Raw genomic sequence first — 20,345 nt, 5'->3', positions numbered from 1 at the left:
CTCCCTCACAGAACCACATTAAATACCGTAGTACAGAGCAGAAGGGCATGGATGGCTTAGTCAAGGGAAAGCAGTGAGGGTGTGGTTCAGGCAACCAGATAAAAGATGAGCAGTCAGGCCAGGAAGGCAGGCCCAGGAAAGATAAAAGCAGCCTGCAGCATTTGCCTTCACCACAGATGTGCAGGCAGCAGAAGCTTAATTCAGGTAGGCCAAGTTTCACTTTAAAACCCTTTGAATCTGGTTTTGGTTAATCCTGAAGCCAGACTAGTGCACACAAACTGTGGGGCTCTGTCACTGACAAGGCTGCAGGAAGACCACAACTGAATTCCAAAGGACTTTTATTCTTATTTTATTATGCCTGTAAAGGAACATGCTTTAACAATCTTTTGAATATAAACTCTTATACAGACTTGTATGGAATTTTCGGTAATTTACGATGATCCGCACTGACTCCAACTGCTTCCTGATATGAGCTAACAGTCAACTGTCTACATAGGAAATCACGTGGATTCCCAGTCTGTGTAGGTGCACATCACCATAGCTAAGCATTTAATGAATATACATAACACTAGGCCAAAAAGAAAAAACATAATACAGGTAAAGTTGTTTCCCTATTAAGAATATGAAACTTCCTGCGATTTGGATGTTGATGTGGGCATAATTTGTTATATTTGTATACCACCTTCCTTAATGTCATGCTCAAAGCAGTTCACAACATATCAAAATATAATAAAAATGTGTACATTATCAAATAAGTCAAGAGAATATAACCAGTTCTCCTTTAGGAAGTAAGGGAATTTCAGATGTCCACAGAAACCAATTTTGTGCTTTTCTCACACCAGGAATTTGTTAAAGGGCCCTTAGGTCTAACATGAGATGGAATCCCATTTTCTTGGTGATCAAAAAATACAAAATCTTCTGAAGGGACTTTCTCTTCCTTCTGTAACGAGGGTTCTGTGGGGGAAACCGGTGAAGATTTCTTCTTCAGAAATCTCTTGATCAATAATATGAACCCTAGAACAGCTCCACATCAGAATTGCTCCACTGGAGATATCCAAGTATGTACCTCACTAGCAGTGTTAACACCTCAGAGAAGATACCTTTTGATTTCTAGGGTCCAGGCTTCCTTGATACTGATCACCACCTTGGTGAAACTTCCTCTCCCAATGAACTCATATATTAATTCTGACACCCTTTCATGCCTTGACAATCAATGGAAATCCTCCAGACAATGTATGGGTCTTGAAGATCAGCATGACCTCTTCCTGTATCACAGTCATTGAAGCACTGAATTGAGCAAGACACTGGGCAAGCCACTACTTGATTCTCCTGTCCAGTTCCTCTTTAAAGACTGGAAATGCCAAAATAAGAGCCACCTCATCCTTGATCACACGAGCTGCATTGTTAACCTGGTCCTAGCTCCTCTGAGTTTATTAAGAAGGTTCAACACTCCTCTCTTTAGGGAGGTTTGGACAGGCGCACTTTGAAGCTTCATTAACTGGACATTGGCATTGCAAGGACCAACTGTGAGCATCCATGCAGAAAAAGATCTTGCCATACCACCTGCATTGTTTATTTTAATACAGCCTCTTTTCTTTGGGGGTGAGGAGTGCTGCTTTTTCTCACACATATGATAGAGAAAAAAAAATCAAATGTCTTGATTTTGAAAGCATGTCCCAGCCAAGTCCCCAAACACCACAAAGACCTGGCAATTGTAAAAAACAAAACAAAAAAAAACAAAAAACAATTATAAAAACTTGACTAGGAAGACACTAAGGCAGGTGTTCTCAACCCAGAACTCATGACACACTTAGCCAGTCAGGTTTTCAGGATATCCCCAATGAATATGCATGAAATAAATCTACATGCACTTCATCCATTGTATGCAAATCTCTCTCATGCATATTCATTGTGGGTATCCCGAAAACCTGACTGACGGTGTGCCTTGAGTACTGCGTTGAGAACAACTGCACTAAGGGGATAATTATAAGAGAGCACATTTTAAGCCTTTTCTATAAAGAAAAGTAGATGTCCACTTTTTACTGAGTATGAATGGCAGAGAATGCATGTATATCTACTCACACCAGCTCTACAGCTTGTTCAAGCGCCCACACCTGGATGCATGCATGAACTTATGTAATTTATGCAAGGTCATGGATGCTCTGTCCATTCACCACTCAAATTTCACCCATGTGTACACCCACTGACAAGTACAAACATCGAATAAAGCAAAGATTCTTACCTGTAGCAGGTATTCTCAGAGGACAGTAGGCTGATTATTCTCAAAGTTGGGTCGGCGATCTGTGCCAGCCAGGGAACCAGCATTCCAAATAGCAAAAAAGTTTGCTGGAGCCTTCTAGTGCACCGTGCGTCCAACTGCGCATGCGCAGAGTGCCTTCCCAACCGTCAAGCAGCTGCGCTCCTCACGAGTTTAAAAAAAAAAAAAAACCCAGAAAGAGAAGACAACTACAAAGGGCGGTTTTGTGAGAATAATCAGCCTGCTTTCCTCAGAGAATAAATACCTGCTACAGGTATCTTCACTTTCTCAGAGGATAAGCAGGCTGCATTATTCTCACAGTTGGGGTATCCCTAGCATCCAGGCTCATCCAAAACAACCAACATTGGTCAATTGGACCTCGCAACGGCGAGGACGTAACAAAGATTAACCTGAAACTATATACAACTTGCTGAGTGTGTAGCCTGGAACAGAACAAAAAGGGCCTGGGGGGGGTGAATTGGATTCTCAACCCCAAACAGATTCTGCAACACCAACTGCCCAAACTGTCAACATCGGTATCCTGCTCAAGGCAGTAGTGTGATTGTGAATGTGTGGACTGAAGACCACGTTGCAGCTTTGCAAAATCTCTTCAATGGAGGGCTGACTTTAAATGAGCCACCGATGCAGCCATGGCTCTGACATTATGAGACCATGACATGGCCCTCCAGAGTCCTGCCCAGCTTGGGCATAAGCAAAGGACATGCAATCTGCTAGCCAATTGGAGATTGTGCGTTTTCCGAAGGCGACTCCCCTCCTGTTGGGATCAAAAGAAACAAAACAACTAGGCGGACTATCTGAAGGGCTTTGTCCGCTCCATGTAAAAGGCCAATGCTCTCTTGCAGTCCAAGGTGTGCAAGCTACTTTTGCCAGGGTCGCATGAGGATGGAGAAAAAATGTTGGCAAGACAATCGACTGGTTCAGATGGAGCTCCGACACCATCTTCGGCAGGAACTTAGGGTGTGTGCGGAGGACTACTCTGTTGTGATGAAATTTAGTATAAGATGCATCCACTACTAGGGCCTGAAGCTCACAAGTAACAGCCACCAAGATGATGACTTTCCAGGTCAAATACTTCACGTGGCAGGAATTCAGTGGCTCGAAAAGAGCTTTCATCAGCTGGGTGAGAACAACGTTGAGATCCCATGACACTGGCAGAGGTTTGATAGGAGGCTTTGATAAAAGCAAAGCACTCATTAAGTGAACTAAAGGCTGTCCAGAGATAGGCTTACCTTCTACACATTGATAAGCACTAATTGCACTAAGGTGAACACTTACGGAGTTGGTCTTGAGACCAGACTCCGATAAGTGTAGAAGGTATTTAAGCAGGATTTGTGTAGGACAAGAAAGAGGGTCTACAGCCTTGCTGTCACACCAGACAGCAAACCTCCTCCATTTAAAAGAATACACCTCTTAGTGGAATCTTTCCTGGAAGCAAGCAAGACTCAGGAGACACCCTCCGAAAGACACAAGGAAGCAAATTCTATGCTCTCAACATCCAGGCCATGAGAGCCTGAGACTGGAATGTAGAAGCGACCCCTCGTTCTGAGTGATGAGGGTCAGAAAACACTCCAATCTCCACGGTTCTTCGGAGGACAATTCCAGAAGAAAGAACCAAATCTGACGTGGCCAGGATGGTGCAATCAGGATCATGGTTCCGCGGTCTTGATTGAGTTTCAGCAAAGTCTTCCCCGCCAGAGGTATGGGAGGATACGCATATAGAAGGCCTGTTCCCCAATGTTGGAGAAAGACATCTGACGCTAGTCTGTCATGAGCCTGAAGCCTGGCACAGAACTGAGGGACCTTGTGATTGATATGAGTGGTGAAAAGATCCACGCTCGGAAGATCTTGTGGTCTACCCCCATATTCAGTGACCACTCGTGAGGCTGCATTACTTTGCTCAACCTGTCGGCCAGACAAGTGGCTTGGAGAAACATGCCATGACGGTGCGCCCAAAGCCACATCTAGACAGCTTCCTGACACAGAGGGCGAGAACCGGTGCCCCCCTGCCTGTTGGTGTAGTACATCGCAACCTGATTGTCTGTTTGAATTAGGATAATTTGCTTGTACAGCCGATCTCTGGAAGCCTTTAGAACGTTCCAAATCGCTTGAAGCTCCAGGAGATTGATCTGAAAACCTATTTCCTGGGGGGGGACCGGGCTCCCTGAGTGTGAAGCCCATCTACGAGCCCCCAACCCCAGAAGAGATGCATCCGTCGTTAGCACTTTCTGTGGTCAAGGAATTTGAAATGGGCATCCCATGGTCAAATTGGATAGAATTGTCCACCAATGGAGGGAATGGTCAAAGTCGGTGGACACATGGATGACATCTTCCAGGTTCCCTGTGGCTTGACACTACTAAGAAGCTAGGGTCCATTGAGCAGATCTCATGTACTGACGTGCCATGTGTCCCAAGTCTCAACATCTGCCGAGCTGTGACTTGCTGAGATCCTCAAACCATGGACACCAGGGACAGAAGGTTGTCTGTCCGGATCTCGGGGAGATAGGCTCAAACTGTTCTCGTGTCGAGCAATGCTCCAATGAATAACAATTTCTGAACCAGAGTGAGACGAGACTTGGGGTAATTTATTACAAACCCTAACACTTCCAGAACTTGAACAGTCTTCCTCATGGATTCCCAAGCACCGTCCTCCAAGGTGCTCTTCACCAGCCAATCATCAAGATAAGGAAACACATGCACTCCCAGCCTGCGTAGCGACTCCGCAACCACTGCTAGGCATTTTGTGAATATTCTGGGCGCAGACGCTAGGTCAAAGGGCAGTACACGGTACTGAAAGTGCTGCGTTCCCAGCCGAAATCGAAGATACTTCCTGTAAGCTGGAAGTATTGGGATATGAGTGTAAGCGTCCTTTAAGTCCAGAGAGCATAGTCAATCGTTTTCCTGAATCATGGGAAGAAGGGTGCCCAGGGAAACCATCTCAGACTAGGAATTTGTTCAGGGCCCTTAGGTCTAGGATGGGACGCATCCCTCCCCTGTTTTCTTCTGCACAAGGAAGTACCTGGAATAGAATCCCAGCCCTTCTTCCCCTGGTGGAACGGGTTTGACTGCATGGGCCTTCAGAAGGGCGGAGAGTTCCTCTGCAAGTACCTGCCTGTGCTGGGAGCTGAACGAATGAGCTCCCGGTGGGCAATTGGAAGTTTAGACTCCAGACTGAAAGTGTATCCTAACCAGACTATCTGAAGAACCCACTGGTTGGGGGTTATGAGAGGCCACCTTGGGTGAAAAAACATTAACTCTCCCCCCCCCCCCCCCCCGACTGGCAAGTTGTCCGGCACAGACACTTTTACTGTGGCTATGCTTCCCTGGAGCCAGTCAAAAGCCTGTACTTTGCTTTTGCTGGGGAGCAGTAGGGGCCTTGGGCGCACACTGTGAGCCTGAGTAGGCTGGCGAGACGCCGAAGTGTACCTACGCCTGGAAAAGGAATAGGAAGCACTCCATGACCCACCAAAAAAGGAGGTGGTAGCAGAAGGCGCCCGGTGGAAGAGAGAAGCCATAGCATCTGTGTGCTTCTTGACCTGGTCAACCAGATCTTCTACCTTCTCTCTGAAAATATTATCCCCTGGCAACGAACATCCGTTATCCTCTGCTGGCACGAATGATCCAGGTCAGAAACACGTAGCCATGAGAGAGTCTGTGCATTGCTATACCTTGAGCAGAGATCCTGGATGCTATATCAAAAGTGTCGTATGTGCCTCTGGCCAGAAATTTATGACATGCCTTCTGCTGTCTGACCAGCTGGCGAAAAGGTTCGGCCTGCTCCAGAGGGAGGGCATCGACCAAACTAGACAGCTGCCGCACCGAGTTCCACAAATGTATGCTCGTGAAGAGCTGGTATGATTGTATATGGGCAGCAAGCATACAGGCCTGATACATTTTACTCCCAAAAGAGTCCAAGGTCCTAGCTTCTCTGCCTGGGGGCACCGAAGTACAGTCTCTAGAACTATTGCTCCTTTGAGGGCAGAGTCCACTACCATGGATTTGTGGGGTAATCGAGACCTGATTCACCATGGATCCGATACCGAGGATCTATCTTCTTAGGGATCATGGGGCCAGAGGGGACTCCCAGTTTCGCACAAGGACTTCCCTGAGTACCTTATGGAAAGGAGCTGTCACTGCCTCCTTAGGTGGAGAGGTGTAGTCCAGGACCTCGAGCATCTCCATGTCTACAGGGAATGGAATGGCCTGAGACATTTCCCGTACAAAAGATGAGGAGAGGCTCTCAGGAGGAGACAGTCTCAGGTGGAGGGGAAGGTTCAGAGAGAATCCCAAAAGACTCATCTGAGAAGTACCTGGGATCTTCCTCTGACTCCCACGAGCGCTCCTCCTTGGTGTCGGAGAGTACTTCCGAGAATGGACCTAACTCGACACCGAAGACCCGTGGTCTCGATGGTGATGTTGAGAGGCCGACCCCGCAACAGACTGCGGCGAAGCTTTCTCCATCGACATCGATGGGGAGTCGACCTGGGTGGCAGCCGATACTGGAGCCACAAGCAGCACCGAGCTCGGGGACCTCACTGTGGATGGAGGGCCAGACACAGCAAGGTAGGCAGCAAGGTAGGCACAAGCACCTGACGCTGATGCAGACTGACGCAGCAGTCCTTCCAGAAGCAAGGCCCGAATGTGCTCGTTGAGAGCCGCCATCAGAGAAGGCTGCGGGGCAGGTGGAGCAATCTGTGACAGAGTCGCCTGGGGCTCGGGAGCAGGAACCAGGCTGCTGAGAGACCGATGCGTCAGCACTACCTGTATGAAGGGGGTGCAGTCCTCCCGGTGTTGATGCTTCTCTGGTGCTGATTCCCTTGGCGCCCCAGAGCTCCTGGCACCATACATCGAGAGAGAACGATGTAGGTGCTTCTTAGTCTTTGCTCAATGCACCTCACCGAGGCTCCTCGGTGCCGATGTCGAATCCCCACATCGTCTCGGGGTCGGGTCCGACGATGGACGATCCCAGGGGACCTGCATAGCAGGAAGCATCAAGGCAGGTGGAGACACACTTGATGCCTCTATACCAGTGTGTCGTGGCCCCTCAGGAGCCATGCCTACCTCCACTCCCGTCGACGCGTCCCTTGGAACCGAAGTCGACACTGAAGCACCAGACCAAGCCCCCCAAAGTTTTTCTCTCTGGGCTTCTCAAGCTAGTTGAGTCCTTTTCTTCATACGAAGACAAAGGGCACAACAAGCTGGGCTAGGTCGGGGCCCCAGGAACTGAATATACCACGAATGGGTATCAGTACCTGAGATGGTCCGGCAGCATCAAGAACAACACTTGAAGCCAATGAGAGTCTTCGATGACATGGAAGGGAAGACTGCCCTAGCCAAATCAAAAAAAACTTAATGGGGCTAAATAAAAGTGCACCAAAAAAAAAGGAAAAAAACCCCGTCCGAGCAGGCCTGACGGCTGCGACTAAAATAAAAGAAAACTTGAACGCGGGTCCAAGAACCTAAGACCTATAAGGGAGAGGGGTTTTTTTTAAAACAAAATAAAGAGAAATAAGGTGAAAAAAGTCGCAAAAAAGCTCTCCTGGGCGACGAAGCAGAACCAGGAAAATTAGCTGCTGCTCCTCACGCGGACAAAAAGTAACTGAGCGCGACAGGCGGGAAGGCACTCGACGCATGCGCAGTAGGACGCACTAGAAGGCTCCAGCAAACCTTTTTTGCTATTTGGAATGCCGGTTCTCGGGCCGGCGCAGATCGCCGACCCAACTGTGAGAATAATACAGCCTGCTTGTCCTTGGAGAATGTATATTCTTGTTCTAGTCTGTATTCTATTACTGGTCACTTATTACTACTACTACTTAGCATTTCTATAGCGCTGCCAGGGTTACGCAGCGCTGTACAAGTTTAAACATGGGGAAGGACAGTCTCTGCTCAGGAGAGCTTACAATCTAAAGGTAAAAACTATGTAGTCAGTGTAGGTATCAGGAATGGGAAGGTGGTTAGGCACCAAAAGCAAGGGAGAAGAGATGGGCCTTGAGTAAGGACTTGAAAATGGGCAGGGAGGGCGCATGGCGTATGGGCTCAGGAAGTCTGTTCCAGGCATAAGGTGATGCGAGGCAGAAGGGGCGGAGTCTGGAGTTAGCGGTGGTGGAGAAGGGTACAGAAAGGAGTGATTTGTCCTGAGAGCGGAGGTTACGGGTGGGAACATATGGGGAGAGGAGGGTAGAGAGGTAATGGGGGGCTGCAGATTGAGTGCACTTGAAGGTCAATAGGAGAAGCTTGAACTGTATATGGTAGCGGATCGGGAGCCAGTGAAGCGACTTGGAGTATCGGTTCACGCGGTAGATAAAACATGCGGCGGAATTTTGGACAGATTGAAGGGGGGATAGGAGGCTAAGCGGGAGGCCAGCGAGGAGAAGGTTGCAATAGTCAAGACGAGAGGTAACGAGCGAGTGGACGAGAGTTCGGGTGGTCTGTTCAGAGAGGAATGGGCGAATTTTGCTAATATTATAGAGGAAGAAGCGACAGGTCTTAGCTGTCTGCTGGATATGGGCAGAGAAGAAGAGGGAGGAGTCAAAAATGACTCCGAGATTGCGGGCTGAAGAGACGGGGAGGATGAGGGCGTTGTCAACAGAGACAGAAAGTGGGGGAAGAGGAGAAGAGGGTTTGGGTGGAAAGACAAGGAGCTCAGTCTTTGCCATGTTCAGTTTCAGATGCCGGTTGGACATCCAGGCAGCATAAATGACTAGAAGTCCACCATTTGTGTGCTTCTGATACTTAAAACTAGGTAGCTCCTTACAGAATTACCCCCCAAGAGATGAAAAAGGAAACCCATGCATGAGAATGAAGGGGGGGAAAAAAAGTTCATGAGGGGAAAGCATCTTACCCGCCCTGAAGAAAAAGAATAAAGGAGGTCCTATTTGACCACACACTGAGGAAAAGTACTGCCTGAAGGGCCCTTTTATAAAGCAGTGGTAGGGCTACCGTGTGCCAAATCGATACTCCCCAGTTAGCGCCCACCTGGCAGTTGTAGCAATCAGATAGGATAGAAGGAACAAGGTAAGAAGGAAAAAGGGTAAAGGTATCAGAGTCCAAAATGGTCCGTGAAATAGCTGGTCTGAAGGACTATAGGATGTGTGAAGTGTTGGGTTTGAGTGGTGAAACAGTTTTCGGCAAAGCAATCCGTAAGTGGGTGCTGTTGTAGTAACCCATCCTGAATTGATGATAAAAGCTTGCCGCGAGAGAAAACTTTGCAGGAAGAAAGATGATTTTTGGCAGGAAGTGATGGGCATCGACTTAACAGACCAGAATGATGTTGTATGGAAGGAAAGTAGTTGAAATCCGCTCTTGCCAGCCATCTACACCAGCCCCCCGAGACAACTGTTGCAGCGATCAGGTCACTCTCTGGAATTAACGATAAACAGCTGGTTGAAAGGTGGAAGCCAACGAACTGTGGCAGTTAAATCCGGCTGTCTGCGTCAGTTGGGAACAGCAAGGTAGGAGGAGGAAACGAGGCTCCCATCTATGAGTGGTATTGTCAAAGTGGCCCCAACAGGTTGCTGCAAAGATCAACGAGTGGAGATCGGGGGCCAAAGCGACCAAGCGGCAAGGCTGAGTGGCAGCAGGCGCAGATGGAGTCCATTGGGAGGAGACCCGCAGCGTAGAAGCTGGCGGCCAGGAGGATCAAATGGTTGGCGCAGTTTCCCGCAGTAGAAAATATTTTTCCATTTTCTACTGTGGGAGGCATCCGCGGTGGAATTGGCTAAGTCAATGGGTGGCGATAAGGGCTCAGGCAGTAAATAGCCACATGCAACTGTTAATTTTAGCACATGGCCATTTACTGCCCCCATAAAAAAAAAAAGCAAAGATACTTACCTGTAGCAGGTATTCTCTGAAGACAGCAGGCCTTATATTCTTACAAGTTCTTTTTCTACCACAACTTGATACCATTGAGAAGCCAGAGTCCATCGGGCTAATCTCATGTGAAGACGTGTCATGGATGTGACATGCACTGTGGACGTTATGTGGCCCAACATCTGCAGAGCTGTGACCTGCTGAGAGGCTTGAACCTTGGAAGCCAGTGTGACTAAAGTGTCTGCTCTCAGTCCTGGAAGGTAAGCTTGAACCCTCTGTGTGCCAAGCAGGGCTCCTATGAATTCCAATTGTTGGGTAGGATGAAGGTGGGACTTGGGGTAGTTTAAAATAAATTCTAGTAGGTCTAGCACCCAAATAGCCCTCCGCACAGACTCTCGAGCACCATCCTCCGAGGTGCTCTTCATCAGCCAATCATCTACATAAGGGAACACATGGACTCCCCGTCTGTGTAGCGACGTTGCAACTATCACCAGACATTTTGTGAAGATCCTGGGAACTGATGCGAGGTCAAAGGACAACACACGGTACTGGAAGTGATGTGTTCCCAGCTGAAATCGAAGATACTTCCGGTGAGCTTGAAGTATTGGGATGTGAGTATATGTATCCTTTGAGAGAGCATAGCCAATCATTTTCCTGAATCACGGGAAGAAGGGTGTCCAGGGAAACCATTGTTCAAGGTCCTTAGGTCTAGGAGGGACACATTCCCCATTTTCTTTTCATATGAAGTAACTGGAATAGAATCCCTGCCCCTCCTCCCCTGGTGGAACAGGCTCAACTGCATGGGCCTTCAGAAGGACAGAAAGTTCCTCTGTAAGTATCTGCTTGTGCTGAAAGCTGAAGGAATGAGCTCTCGGTGGGCAATTTGGAGCTTTCTAATACCAACTGAGGGCATATCCGAGAAGGACTATTTGGAGAACCCACTGGTTGGAGATCATGAGGGGCCACCTTTCGTAAAAAAAACTTCAGCCTCCCCCCCCCCCTCCCAGCAAGTTATCTGGGACGGACACTGAGGAACTGAGTTCGATTCCCACTTCAGGCACAGGCAGCTCCTTGTGACTCTGGGCAAGTCACTTAACCCTCCATTGCCCCATGTAAGCCGCATTAAGCCTGCCATGAGTGGGAAAGCGCGGGGTACAAATGTAACAAAAAAAAAATATATTGTGGCTATGCTAGTCAAAAACACGCCCTCTGTTTTGACTGGGGAGCAGCAGGGGCCTTGGGCGCACGCTGTTAACAAGAATGAGAGCGCTGGGGCTGAGCCTGAACAGGATGGCAAGAAGAGGTGGGGTACCTATGCCTCAGAGTAATAGGGACCCCTCCTTGACTTGCCAAAAGACCTCCTAGCTGAGGCGGCTGATGCAGGAGGAGCCCGGCAGGAGAGAAAAAAAGAGATGGTTAAACTTCTCACCTTCCCCTCACTCGTGTCCACCACTCATAACTCTGCCTTTAGCTACTTGAGCCCCAAACTGTGAAACAATCTCCTCCTACATGTCAGACACCAACCTTCCCTCCCTGCCTTCTAACAAGCCTTGAAAACCTACCTTTTGTCTATCTCTTACCCCAATAACGTTTAGACCCTCCCCCTTTGACTTGTTAACTGCTTTATGCCTATGTGCGGGCCCTAGTGGTATATCAAATGTGCTGAAATAAATTCAGATAAGAAAGAATGGACTAACAGAAATAAGAAAAAGGCTAATCATTCCTACAGTGCTACTAGATGTACGCAGCACTAGAGGGCTCACAATCTAAGCTTTTTTGTACCCGGGGCAATGGTCATAAGGAGCTGCAGTAGGAACCGAATCCAGGTTGCCAGGATCAAAGTCTGCTGCACTAACCCTTAGGCTACTCCTCCACTCACCCCTGTACCCACCTCCCAACCCAGAACCTGTCTGTAGTATCTTGGTGTGGGTGGATGCTGGTGGCAGTTCTATAGGGCCATGACCATCATGGGGTGAGAAACTGATGAAGATAAAGCCAATAGAAATTAACGTCAGCATGCTGGGGCAAGTCTGTACAAAAAAAAATAATTTACAAATAAAGACTGCAGAATTATGTTTTTTTTTTGCACAGAATTCTCTTACCATAAAGGTCTGGTCCCGCAATGCACCATACCTGATTAGCTCCACTGGCTTTCTCTCTGCTCAGGTTTAACCCATCTCCCAGGAGTCTCACTCTCCAACTGGCTTGAATCCCTCCCTATGCTTGATCTTCCTCCCCAGCCCCTTAAGTTCAATTCCAATTTTCTCTGCCCCCTCTTAAGGGTGGATGATCCCCCCCACACACTTCCATTCTCTTTTACCCCTTGCATAGCAAGAGCTCCCAGTTCTTTCTCCAACCCTCTCCCATGCAGCAACAGGAAGTTGTGACAAAAGGTCGGACCTCGAGGCAGCATGGCTTAATCGCTGCTGGCGAAGACATCAAGGATGGAGGCCCGAAAGATGGGAGAGAAAGACCCCATTTTAGGCGCAAGACTTCAGGTCTTCAGTGTTATTCAATGTAAGACCCATGGCCTGCACCCAGATGCAAAAACAAAGTCTGATGATGGGAGCTACTATTGTCCCACGAGCCTTGCATTGAGAACACTGCCATCCTGCTTCAAACCAACCAGTCCACTGTGGATCTGGAAAACTTGGAAATAACAGGGGAGTTGGCCTTTCAACCCCCCCCCCCCCCCCTTTCCTTTACTAGCCCGTTTTTACAGGCTCAACGGCTAGTGTTAACTATATCTAGTACATGGTATTTTCTCAACTATTCATAAGGAAAGTCTAACCATTGCAGACTGCTTATTTAGACTAAACATAGTATTTGCAAGCTTGGAAACAGGAGAAGAAAGTTTTCAATAGTAATTCTTTAACTAGAGATAAGCACCGTGTACTTGAGGGGCCCCAAGATGAAGGAAGGAAAAATAAATAAATCTCAGTGTAGAGTTAGAAACAATTCTGTTCACACTAATCAAATGCGGGCTTTTTTTCACCATGTCCTGCGAAAGCTGCTGAGGCTTACAATAGTCAATAACTCACCAAAGGCAATTTCTTACACAAAAAAGGTAGAAGTTGGATCCCACGGATTCAGTAAAAGACAGATCTATCGGATCCTCTCAGTACTATCTTAAAACAGAGTGCTGTTCTATTTTGACTGCCAATGCTACTTTCGGTATGCAGTGAGCCCCCTGCACTGATGAGATCTATTCTTCTCTGCCAGGTACTGCCCCCACAGGAAGTGCTGGATAAGGTACATGCTGCCATTCTTGTGGGAATGAGAGCTGGACCTGGGTAGATCCAGCCCTTCTTGTGGGAATGAGAGCTGGACCTGGGTAGATCCAGCCCTTCTTGTGGGAATGAGAGCTGGACCCATGTAGATGCTGCCTTTGGGTGGGAATGGGTGCTGGATAAGGTGGATCCAGCACTTCATTGGAGAATGAGTGCCGGATCCAGGTGAATTCCAGGGGGGAGGGCTGGGAAGTGCTGGACCCGGTGCAACCGGGGGGGGGAGGGGAGAAGACGAGTGGGACTCAGGTGCATCCAGGGGGACAGGGGAAATGAGTGCTGCATCCAAGCAGAATAAGTTCTGCACCCGGGGGGATGAGGTGAATAAGAAGTGCTGCATCCAGGAGGGACAAGATTCCCAGGGCCCGACGCCAAAGGGTTCTGCTCCCTCCATCTGTCTCTATTCTGCTCCTGCGTGTTGGGACCTGGGTCCCAGCACAAAGGAGGAGGAGAGCGACAGGATGGTAAGGGGGGCAACAGATGCGGCAGCCCTACTCCAGCTCTGTCTCTTGGCAGCCCTGGGAATGAGTGCTGCATCCAAGGGGATGGGGAGAATGAGCGTTGGATTCAGCCCTTATTGGGGGGGGGGGGGGGGGGGGAAGATAAGTGCTGGATCCAGGGCGGATGTAGCCCTTCTGGGGGAGGGGAGAGATAAGTGCTAGATCCAGGGGGATACAGCCCTTTTCTTGGGGTGGGGGAAGGGAATGAGTGCTGCATCCAGGGAGATACAGCCCTTCTGGGGGGAATGATCCAAATGGATGTGGCCCTTCTAAGAGAAACCTGTGCTGGATCCAGAGGGATATGGCCCTTCTGATGGGAATAAGTGCTGGATCCAACTCTCTTGGCTCTAACCCTCGACTTCTCTTCACCACATTGAACTCTCTCCTCAAGGTGCCCCCTCCCCCAACATTATCTCCTCAGACCCTTGCTGAATTCTTTCACAAGGTTCAAAAGATAAACCTTGAATTCTCTTCCTCGCCACCTCTCCCTCCACTAGTCCATTCCCCTCTCTCTCCCCTTCCCCTCATTCCTTTTCCTCCTTTCCTGAAGTTACTATAGAGAAAACTAAACTTCTCCTTTCTTCCTCAAAATGTACCACCTGTTCCTTTGATCCCATTCCCACCCACCTTCTTAATGCCATCTCACCTGCTCTTATTCCTTTTATCTGTCACATTCTCAACCTCTCACTTTCCACTGCAACTGTCCCTACTGCCTTTAAACATGCTGTCGTCACATCTCTCCTTAAGAAGCCTTCACTAGACCCTACTTATCCCTCTAATTACCGACCCATCTCCCTCCTTCCTTTTCACTCCAAATCACTTGAGCGTGCTGTTCACCGCCGCTGCCTGATTTTCTCTCCTCACATGCTATTCTTGATCCACTACAATCTGGTTTTCGCCCTCTCCACTCAACCGAAACTGCGCTTACTAAACTCTCCAATGACCTATTACTGGCTAAATCCAGAGGTCTCTATTCCATCCTCATTCTTCTTGATCTTTCCGCTGCTTTTGACACTGTCGATCACAGCATACTCCTCGATATCCTGTCCTCACTTGGATTCCAGGGCTCTGTCCTATCCTGGTTCTCTTCCTACCTCTCCCTCCGCACCTTCAGTGTTCACTCTGGTGGATCCTCTTCTACTTCTATCCCTCTGCCTGTCGGCGTACCTCAGGGTTCTGTTCTTGGTCCCCTCCTCTTTTCTATCTACACTTCTTCCCTTGGTTCATTAATCTCATCCCATGGCTTTTCCTACCATCTCTATGCTGATGACTCCCAAATCTACCTTTCTACCCCTGATATCTCACCTTGTATCCAAACCAAAGTTTCAGTGTGCTTGTCTGACATTGCTGTCTGGATGTCTCAACGCCACCTGAAATTAAACATGACCAAAACCGAGCTTCTCATTTTTCCCCCCAAACCCACCTCCCCGCTCCCCCCGTTTTCTATTTCTGTTGATGGCTCTCTCATTCTCCCTGTCTCCTCAGCTTGAAACCTTGGTGTCATCTTTGACTCTTCTCTCTCCTTCTCTGCTCATATCCAGCAGATCGCCAAGACCTGTCGTTTCTTTCTTTACAACATCCGTAAAATCCGCCGCTTTCTTTCCGAGCACTCTACCAAAACCCTCATCCACACTCTTGTCACCTCTCGTTTAGACTACTGCAATCTGCTTCTTGCTGGCCTCCCACTTAGTCACCTCTCCCCTCTCCAATCGGTTCAAAACTCTGCTGCCCGTCTCGTCTTCCGCCAGTATCGCTTTACTCATACTACCCCTCTCCTCAAGTCGCTTCACTGGCTCCCTATCCATTTTTGCATCCTGTTCAAACTTCTACTAACCTATAAATGTACTCACTCTGCTGCTCCCCAGTATCTCTCCACACTCGTCCTTCCCTACACCCCTTCCCGTGCACTCCACTCCATGGATAAATCCTTCTTATCTGTTCCCTTCTCCACTACTGCCAACTCCAGACTTTGCGCCTTCTGTCTAGCTGCACCCTACGCCTGGAATAAACTTCCTGAGCCCCTACGTCTTGCCCCATCCTTGGCCACCTTTAAATCTAGACTGAAAGCCCACCTCTTTAACATTGCTTTGGACTCGTAACCACTCGCCTCCACCTACCCTCCTCTCCTCCTTCCTGTACACATTAATTGATTTGATTACTTTATTTTTTGTCTATTAGATTGTAAGCTCTTTAAGCAGGGACTGTCTTTCTTCTATGTTTGTGCAGCGCTGCGTATGCCTTGTAGCGCTATAGAAATGCTAAATAGTAGTAGTAGTAGGATCCCAGAGGATGCAGCCTTCCAGAAAGGAATGAGTGCTGGATCCAGGTGGTTCCACTCCTTCTGAGTAAAACGATTGCTGGATCCAACCCTTTTGAGCAGAATATACATCAGATACAGCACTTTAGAGAGTTTTGAGTGCTGGATCGGGAAGGCTTCAGCCCTTACATGGAGAACGATTGCTGCATTCGGGTGGAAACAGCTTTTCGGGGGAGGCAATCCATTTTTAAGGTTGTGCTCTCAGGAAACTGGTAACGGAATTCAAACATGCGTGGGATAAACATAAAGGAATCCTGTTCAGAAGGAATGGATCCTAAGGAGCTTAGCCGAGATTGGGTGGCAGAGCCGGTGGCGGAAGGCGGGGATGGTGCTGGGCAGACTTATATGGTCTGTGCCAGAGCCCGTGGTGGGAGGAGGGACTGGTGATTGGGAGGTGGGGATGGTGCTGGGCAGACTTATACGGTCCATGCCAGAGCCGGTGGTGGGAGGCGGGGATAGTGCTGGGCAGACTTATACGGTCTGTGCCAGAACCGGTGGTGGGAGGCGGGGCTGGTGGTTGGGAGGCGGGGATAGTGCTGGGCAGACTTATACAGTCTGTGCCCTGAAAAGGACAGGTACAAATCAAAGTAAGGTATACACAAAAGTAGCACATGAGTTTATCTTGTTGGGCAGACTGGATGGACCGTGCAGGTCTTTTTCTGCCGTCATCTACTATGTTACTATGTTATGATCTGGGGGATCTGTGTAACTAAGTTTACCAGATCCATACCCCCAATCCCAGTGCTTGCTCTGCCTGTCTATAACCAAGATACATTCCCCAACTGAAATCCTTCCATAACTCACCCCATGGTGGGCTCTACAGAAACTTGTGTGGAGGCCCTAAATGATATAACCACCTGTTAATATTGCCACAAATAAGACCCCCCTATAGTTCTAATTGCAGACGAGAAAGTAGCGAGTAAATACAGTTATTCGTGGACTCTACCTGCAGAAGAGAACAATGCAGAGGAACTAGGGAGAACAAAGTTCAGTGGATAGCAAATGACTTAACACACTCTCCTTCCCTTCATCTTCTTTCTGCTAGCTGCTGACCTACCTGGCAAAAATCTGCCTTGGCATCACATGAATTGGTACATCTGAAAGTGTTCCCTCATACATATTTGGGTTCTTGGCTTATAGGTGGTGGAGATGAAAACGGTAACGGAATTCAAACATGTGTGGGATATGCATAAAGGAATCCTGTGCAGAAGGAATGGATCCTCAGAAGCTTAGCCGAAATTGGGCGGCGGATCAGGTGGACAGAAGAGGGGTTGGTGGTTGGGAGGTGAGGATAGTGGAGGGCAGACTTATACGGTCTGTGCCAGAGCCGGTGATGGGAGGTGGGACTGGTGGTTGGGAGGCGGGAAGTACTGCTGCGCAGACTTGTACGTTCTGTGCCCTAAATAAGGCAGGTACAAATCAAGGTAAGGTATGCTTAAATATTTTAAATTTAAATGCTTTACTTTTTGTCTATTAGATTGTAAGCTCTTTGAGCAGGGACTGTCTTTCTTCTGTGTTTGTACAGCGCTGCGTACACTTTGTAGCGCTCTAGAAATGTTAAATAGTAGTAGTAGTAGTATACACATATGTTTGTCTTGTTGGGCAGACTGGATGGACCGTGCAGGTCTTTTTTTCTGCCGTCATCTACTATGTTACCTAGTTTGCCTATGCCTTTTCCCACCCTATTCCTTAGTCTTATGCTTTCCTTTCCACCTATTGCTTATACACAACCTCTCCAAAATCTCTTTGGTTGTCCCTCAGCAACCTATTTAGAAGGAGGGGAAAACAAAAGAAAAAAAAAAAAGCATATACCACTTTATTGATTGTATTTGTATCCCACATTTTCCACCTATTTGCAGGCTCAATGTGGCTTACAATATTACATCATGACAAGCGTCGTCAGAAAGTAGACACACCATTAATTACATACAGAGAAAGTGTAACAGAACGGGTAGCATCAGTTCAATAAGCAAGTGAACAGTCAGATAAGGCCTGTAGAATCCTACAGTAGGAAAGTAACCAGACCGAAAAAAAATAATTAACCTTGATATTGTCCTCCGTGTGCTCGCTGCTTTTATTTCACAGTTAATCTCCCCTCTGCTTTATGTATCAATTTGGTAACATTAAGTAAAATTATTATGCCAACAAAGATACTGTGGAATCCATTCCCCCACACCAGTCCAATCCTCCACCCGTCTCACCTGGTGCCATCTCCCACGTTCCTGACAAAGAGAGACGTGTTCGGAGGTCGTGAATAACGAGACATGGCTGCCAGCGGCGGTTACTACAACAGTTATCGAACGTTGAAAAAAAACCCGCGAATACAGAAAAAGGGTTCGGCGTGACTCCACAGCGCGCTCGCTCGGGCGCGCAGAGTAATTCTGACAGGCCGCTTTCCACACGTTTACGGCTCCTACGTTGTAACTAATAGGTCAGACAAGCGCGCCACTCATCTAAAAACAAGCTTAAAGGCCGCTGGTACTTTTTGGGGAGAATATCGCTGCAGTCAGAAAATCCAAGTTCTCTCCTTTCTGAGGAGCTCAACCTCCTCAACACACAAAGAAATGGCGGAAGAAAGAGTGAACGACGCGCGCATGGCCATGCGTTGCGTACGATGACGTAATGTATTGTGACCAAGGAAGGAAGGAGGAGGTTAGATTGAGAACAGGAGAGGAGACAGTACGAGGCAATTTTAGCCCAAGCAGCCAATTATATGGGTTGAAGCAAGTAGGCAGAGATTGCCACCACGCTGGTTCACCCAAAACAATAGTAAACGCTATTGAAAACAATAGTAAAAGATTATTTTCCACCATTCATGATGTATTGTAAGCCACATTGAGCCTGCAAAGAGGTGGGAAAATGTGGGATACAAATGCAATAAATAAATATTAGAAATAACGGCTTGCCTAGACGTGGTCCATCTGTAAAAAGTCAAAAGCTGTTCCCAGTTGGATAGGCAGTGGCTTAAAAGATGAAAAACAAAATATTTTTATTTATGTATTTATTTTTATTTATTTGACAGCTGTGGAGGAGTAGTGTAGTGGTCTGTGCAGCGGACTTTGATCCTGGGGAATTGGGTCTGCCCACTGCAGCTCCTTGTGTCTCTGGGCAAGTCACTTAACCCTCCATTGCCCCAGGTACAAATAAGTACCTGTATATACTATGTAAAACGCTTTGAATGTAGTTGCAAAAACCACAGAAAGGTGGTATACTACTACTACTTAACATTTCTAGAGCGCTACTAGGGTTACGCAGCGCTGTACAATTTAACAAAGAGAGACAGTCCCTGCTCAAAGAGCTTACAATCTAATAGACAAGTGAACGGTCGGTCCGATAGGGGCAGTCTGGATTCACTGAACGGTAAAGGTTAGGTGCCGAACGCAGCATTGAAGAGGTGGGCTTAAAGCAAAGACTTGAAGACGGGCAGGGAGAGTGCTTGGCGTAAGGGCTCAGGAAGGTTGTTCCAAGCATAGGGTGAGGCGAGGCAGAATGAGCGGAGCCTGGAGTTGGCGGTGGTGGAGAAGGGTACTGAGAGGAGGGATTTATCCTGTGAACGGAGGTTACGGGCGGGAACGTAAGGGGAGATGAGGGTAGAAAGATAGTGAGGGGCAGCAGTCTGAGTGCATTTGTAGCTAAGAAGGAGAAGCTTGAATTGAATGCGGTATCTGATCAGAAGCCAGTGAAGTGACCTGAGGAGAGGGGTGATATGAGTATATCGGTTCTGGTGGAATATGAGACGTGCAGCAGAGTTCTGAACAGATTGAAGGGGGGATAGATGGCTAAGTGGGAGGCCGGTGAGGAGTAAGTTGCAGTAGTCCAGGTGAGAGGTAATGAGAGCGTGGACGAGAGTTCGGGTGGTGTGTTCAGAGAGGAAAGGGCGAATTTTGCTGATGTTAAAGAGGAAGAAGCGACAGGTCTTGGCTATCTGCTGGATATGCACAGAGGAGAGAGAGGAGTCAAAGATGACTCCGAGGTTGCGGGCAGATGAGACGGGGAGGATGAGGGTGTTATCAACTGAGATGGAAAGTGGAGGAAGAGGAGAAGTGGGTTTTGGTGGAAAGACAATAAGCTCGGTCTTGGACATGTTCAGTTTCAGGTGGCGGTTGGACATCCAGGCAGCAATGTCGGATAAGCAGGCCAATACCTTTGCCTGGTAT

General features: G+C 48.1%; 1 protein-coding gene across 1 annotated transcript in view; it reads right to left on the bottom strand.

Moving 5' to 3' along the window:
- SRSF12 (serine and arginine rich splicing factor 12) overlaps nt 1–18,768 on the bottom strand; it is a 91,967-nt gene extending 73,199 nt beyond the window's left edge. Inside the window, exon 1 of the mRNA XM_030199103.1 lies at nt 18,390–18,768. Coding sequence (XP_030054963.1) covers nt 18,390–18,454 — 65 coding nt within the window. The 5' untranslated portion in view covers nt 18,455–18,768. The remainder of the gene's footprint in view (nt 1–18,389) is intronic.
- Between the last annotated feature and the right edge of the window lie 1,577 nt (nt 18,769–20,345).

Source organism: Microcaecilia unicolor, chromosome 3, assembly GCF_901765095.1.
Source record: "Microcaecilia unicolor chromosome 3, aMicUni1.1, whole genome shotgun sequence".
NCBI classification, from domain to species: Eukaryota; Metazoa; Chordata; class Amphibia; order Gymnophiona; family Siphonopidae; genus Microcaecilia; species Microcaecilia unicolor.
This window is presented reverse-complemented; position numbering and strand designations above follow the sequence as displayed.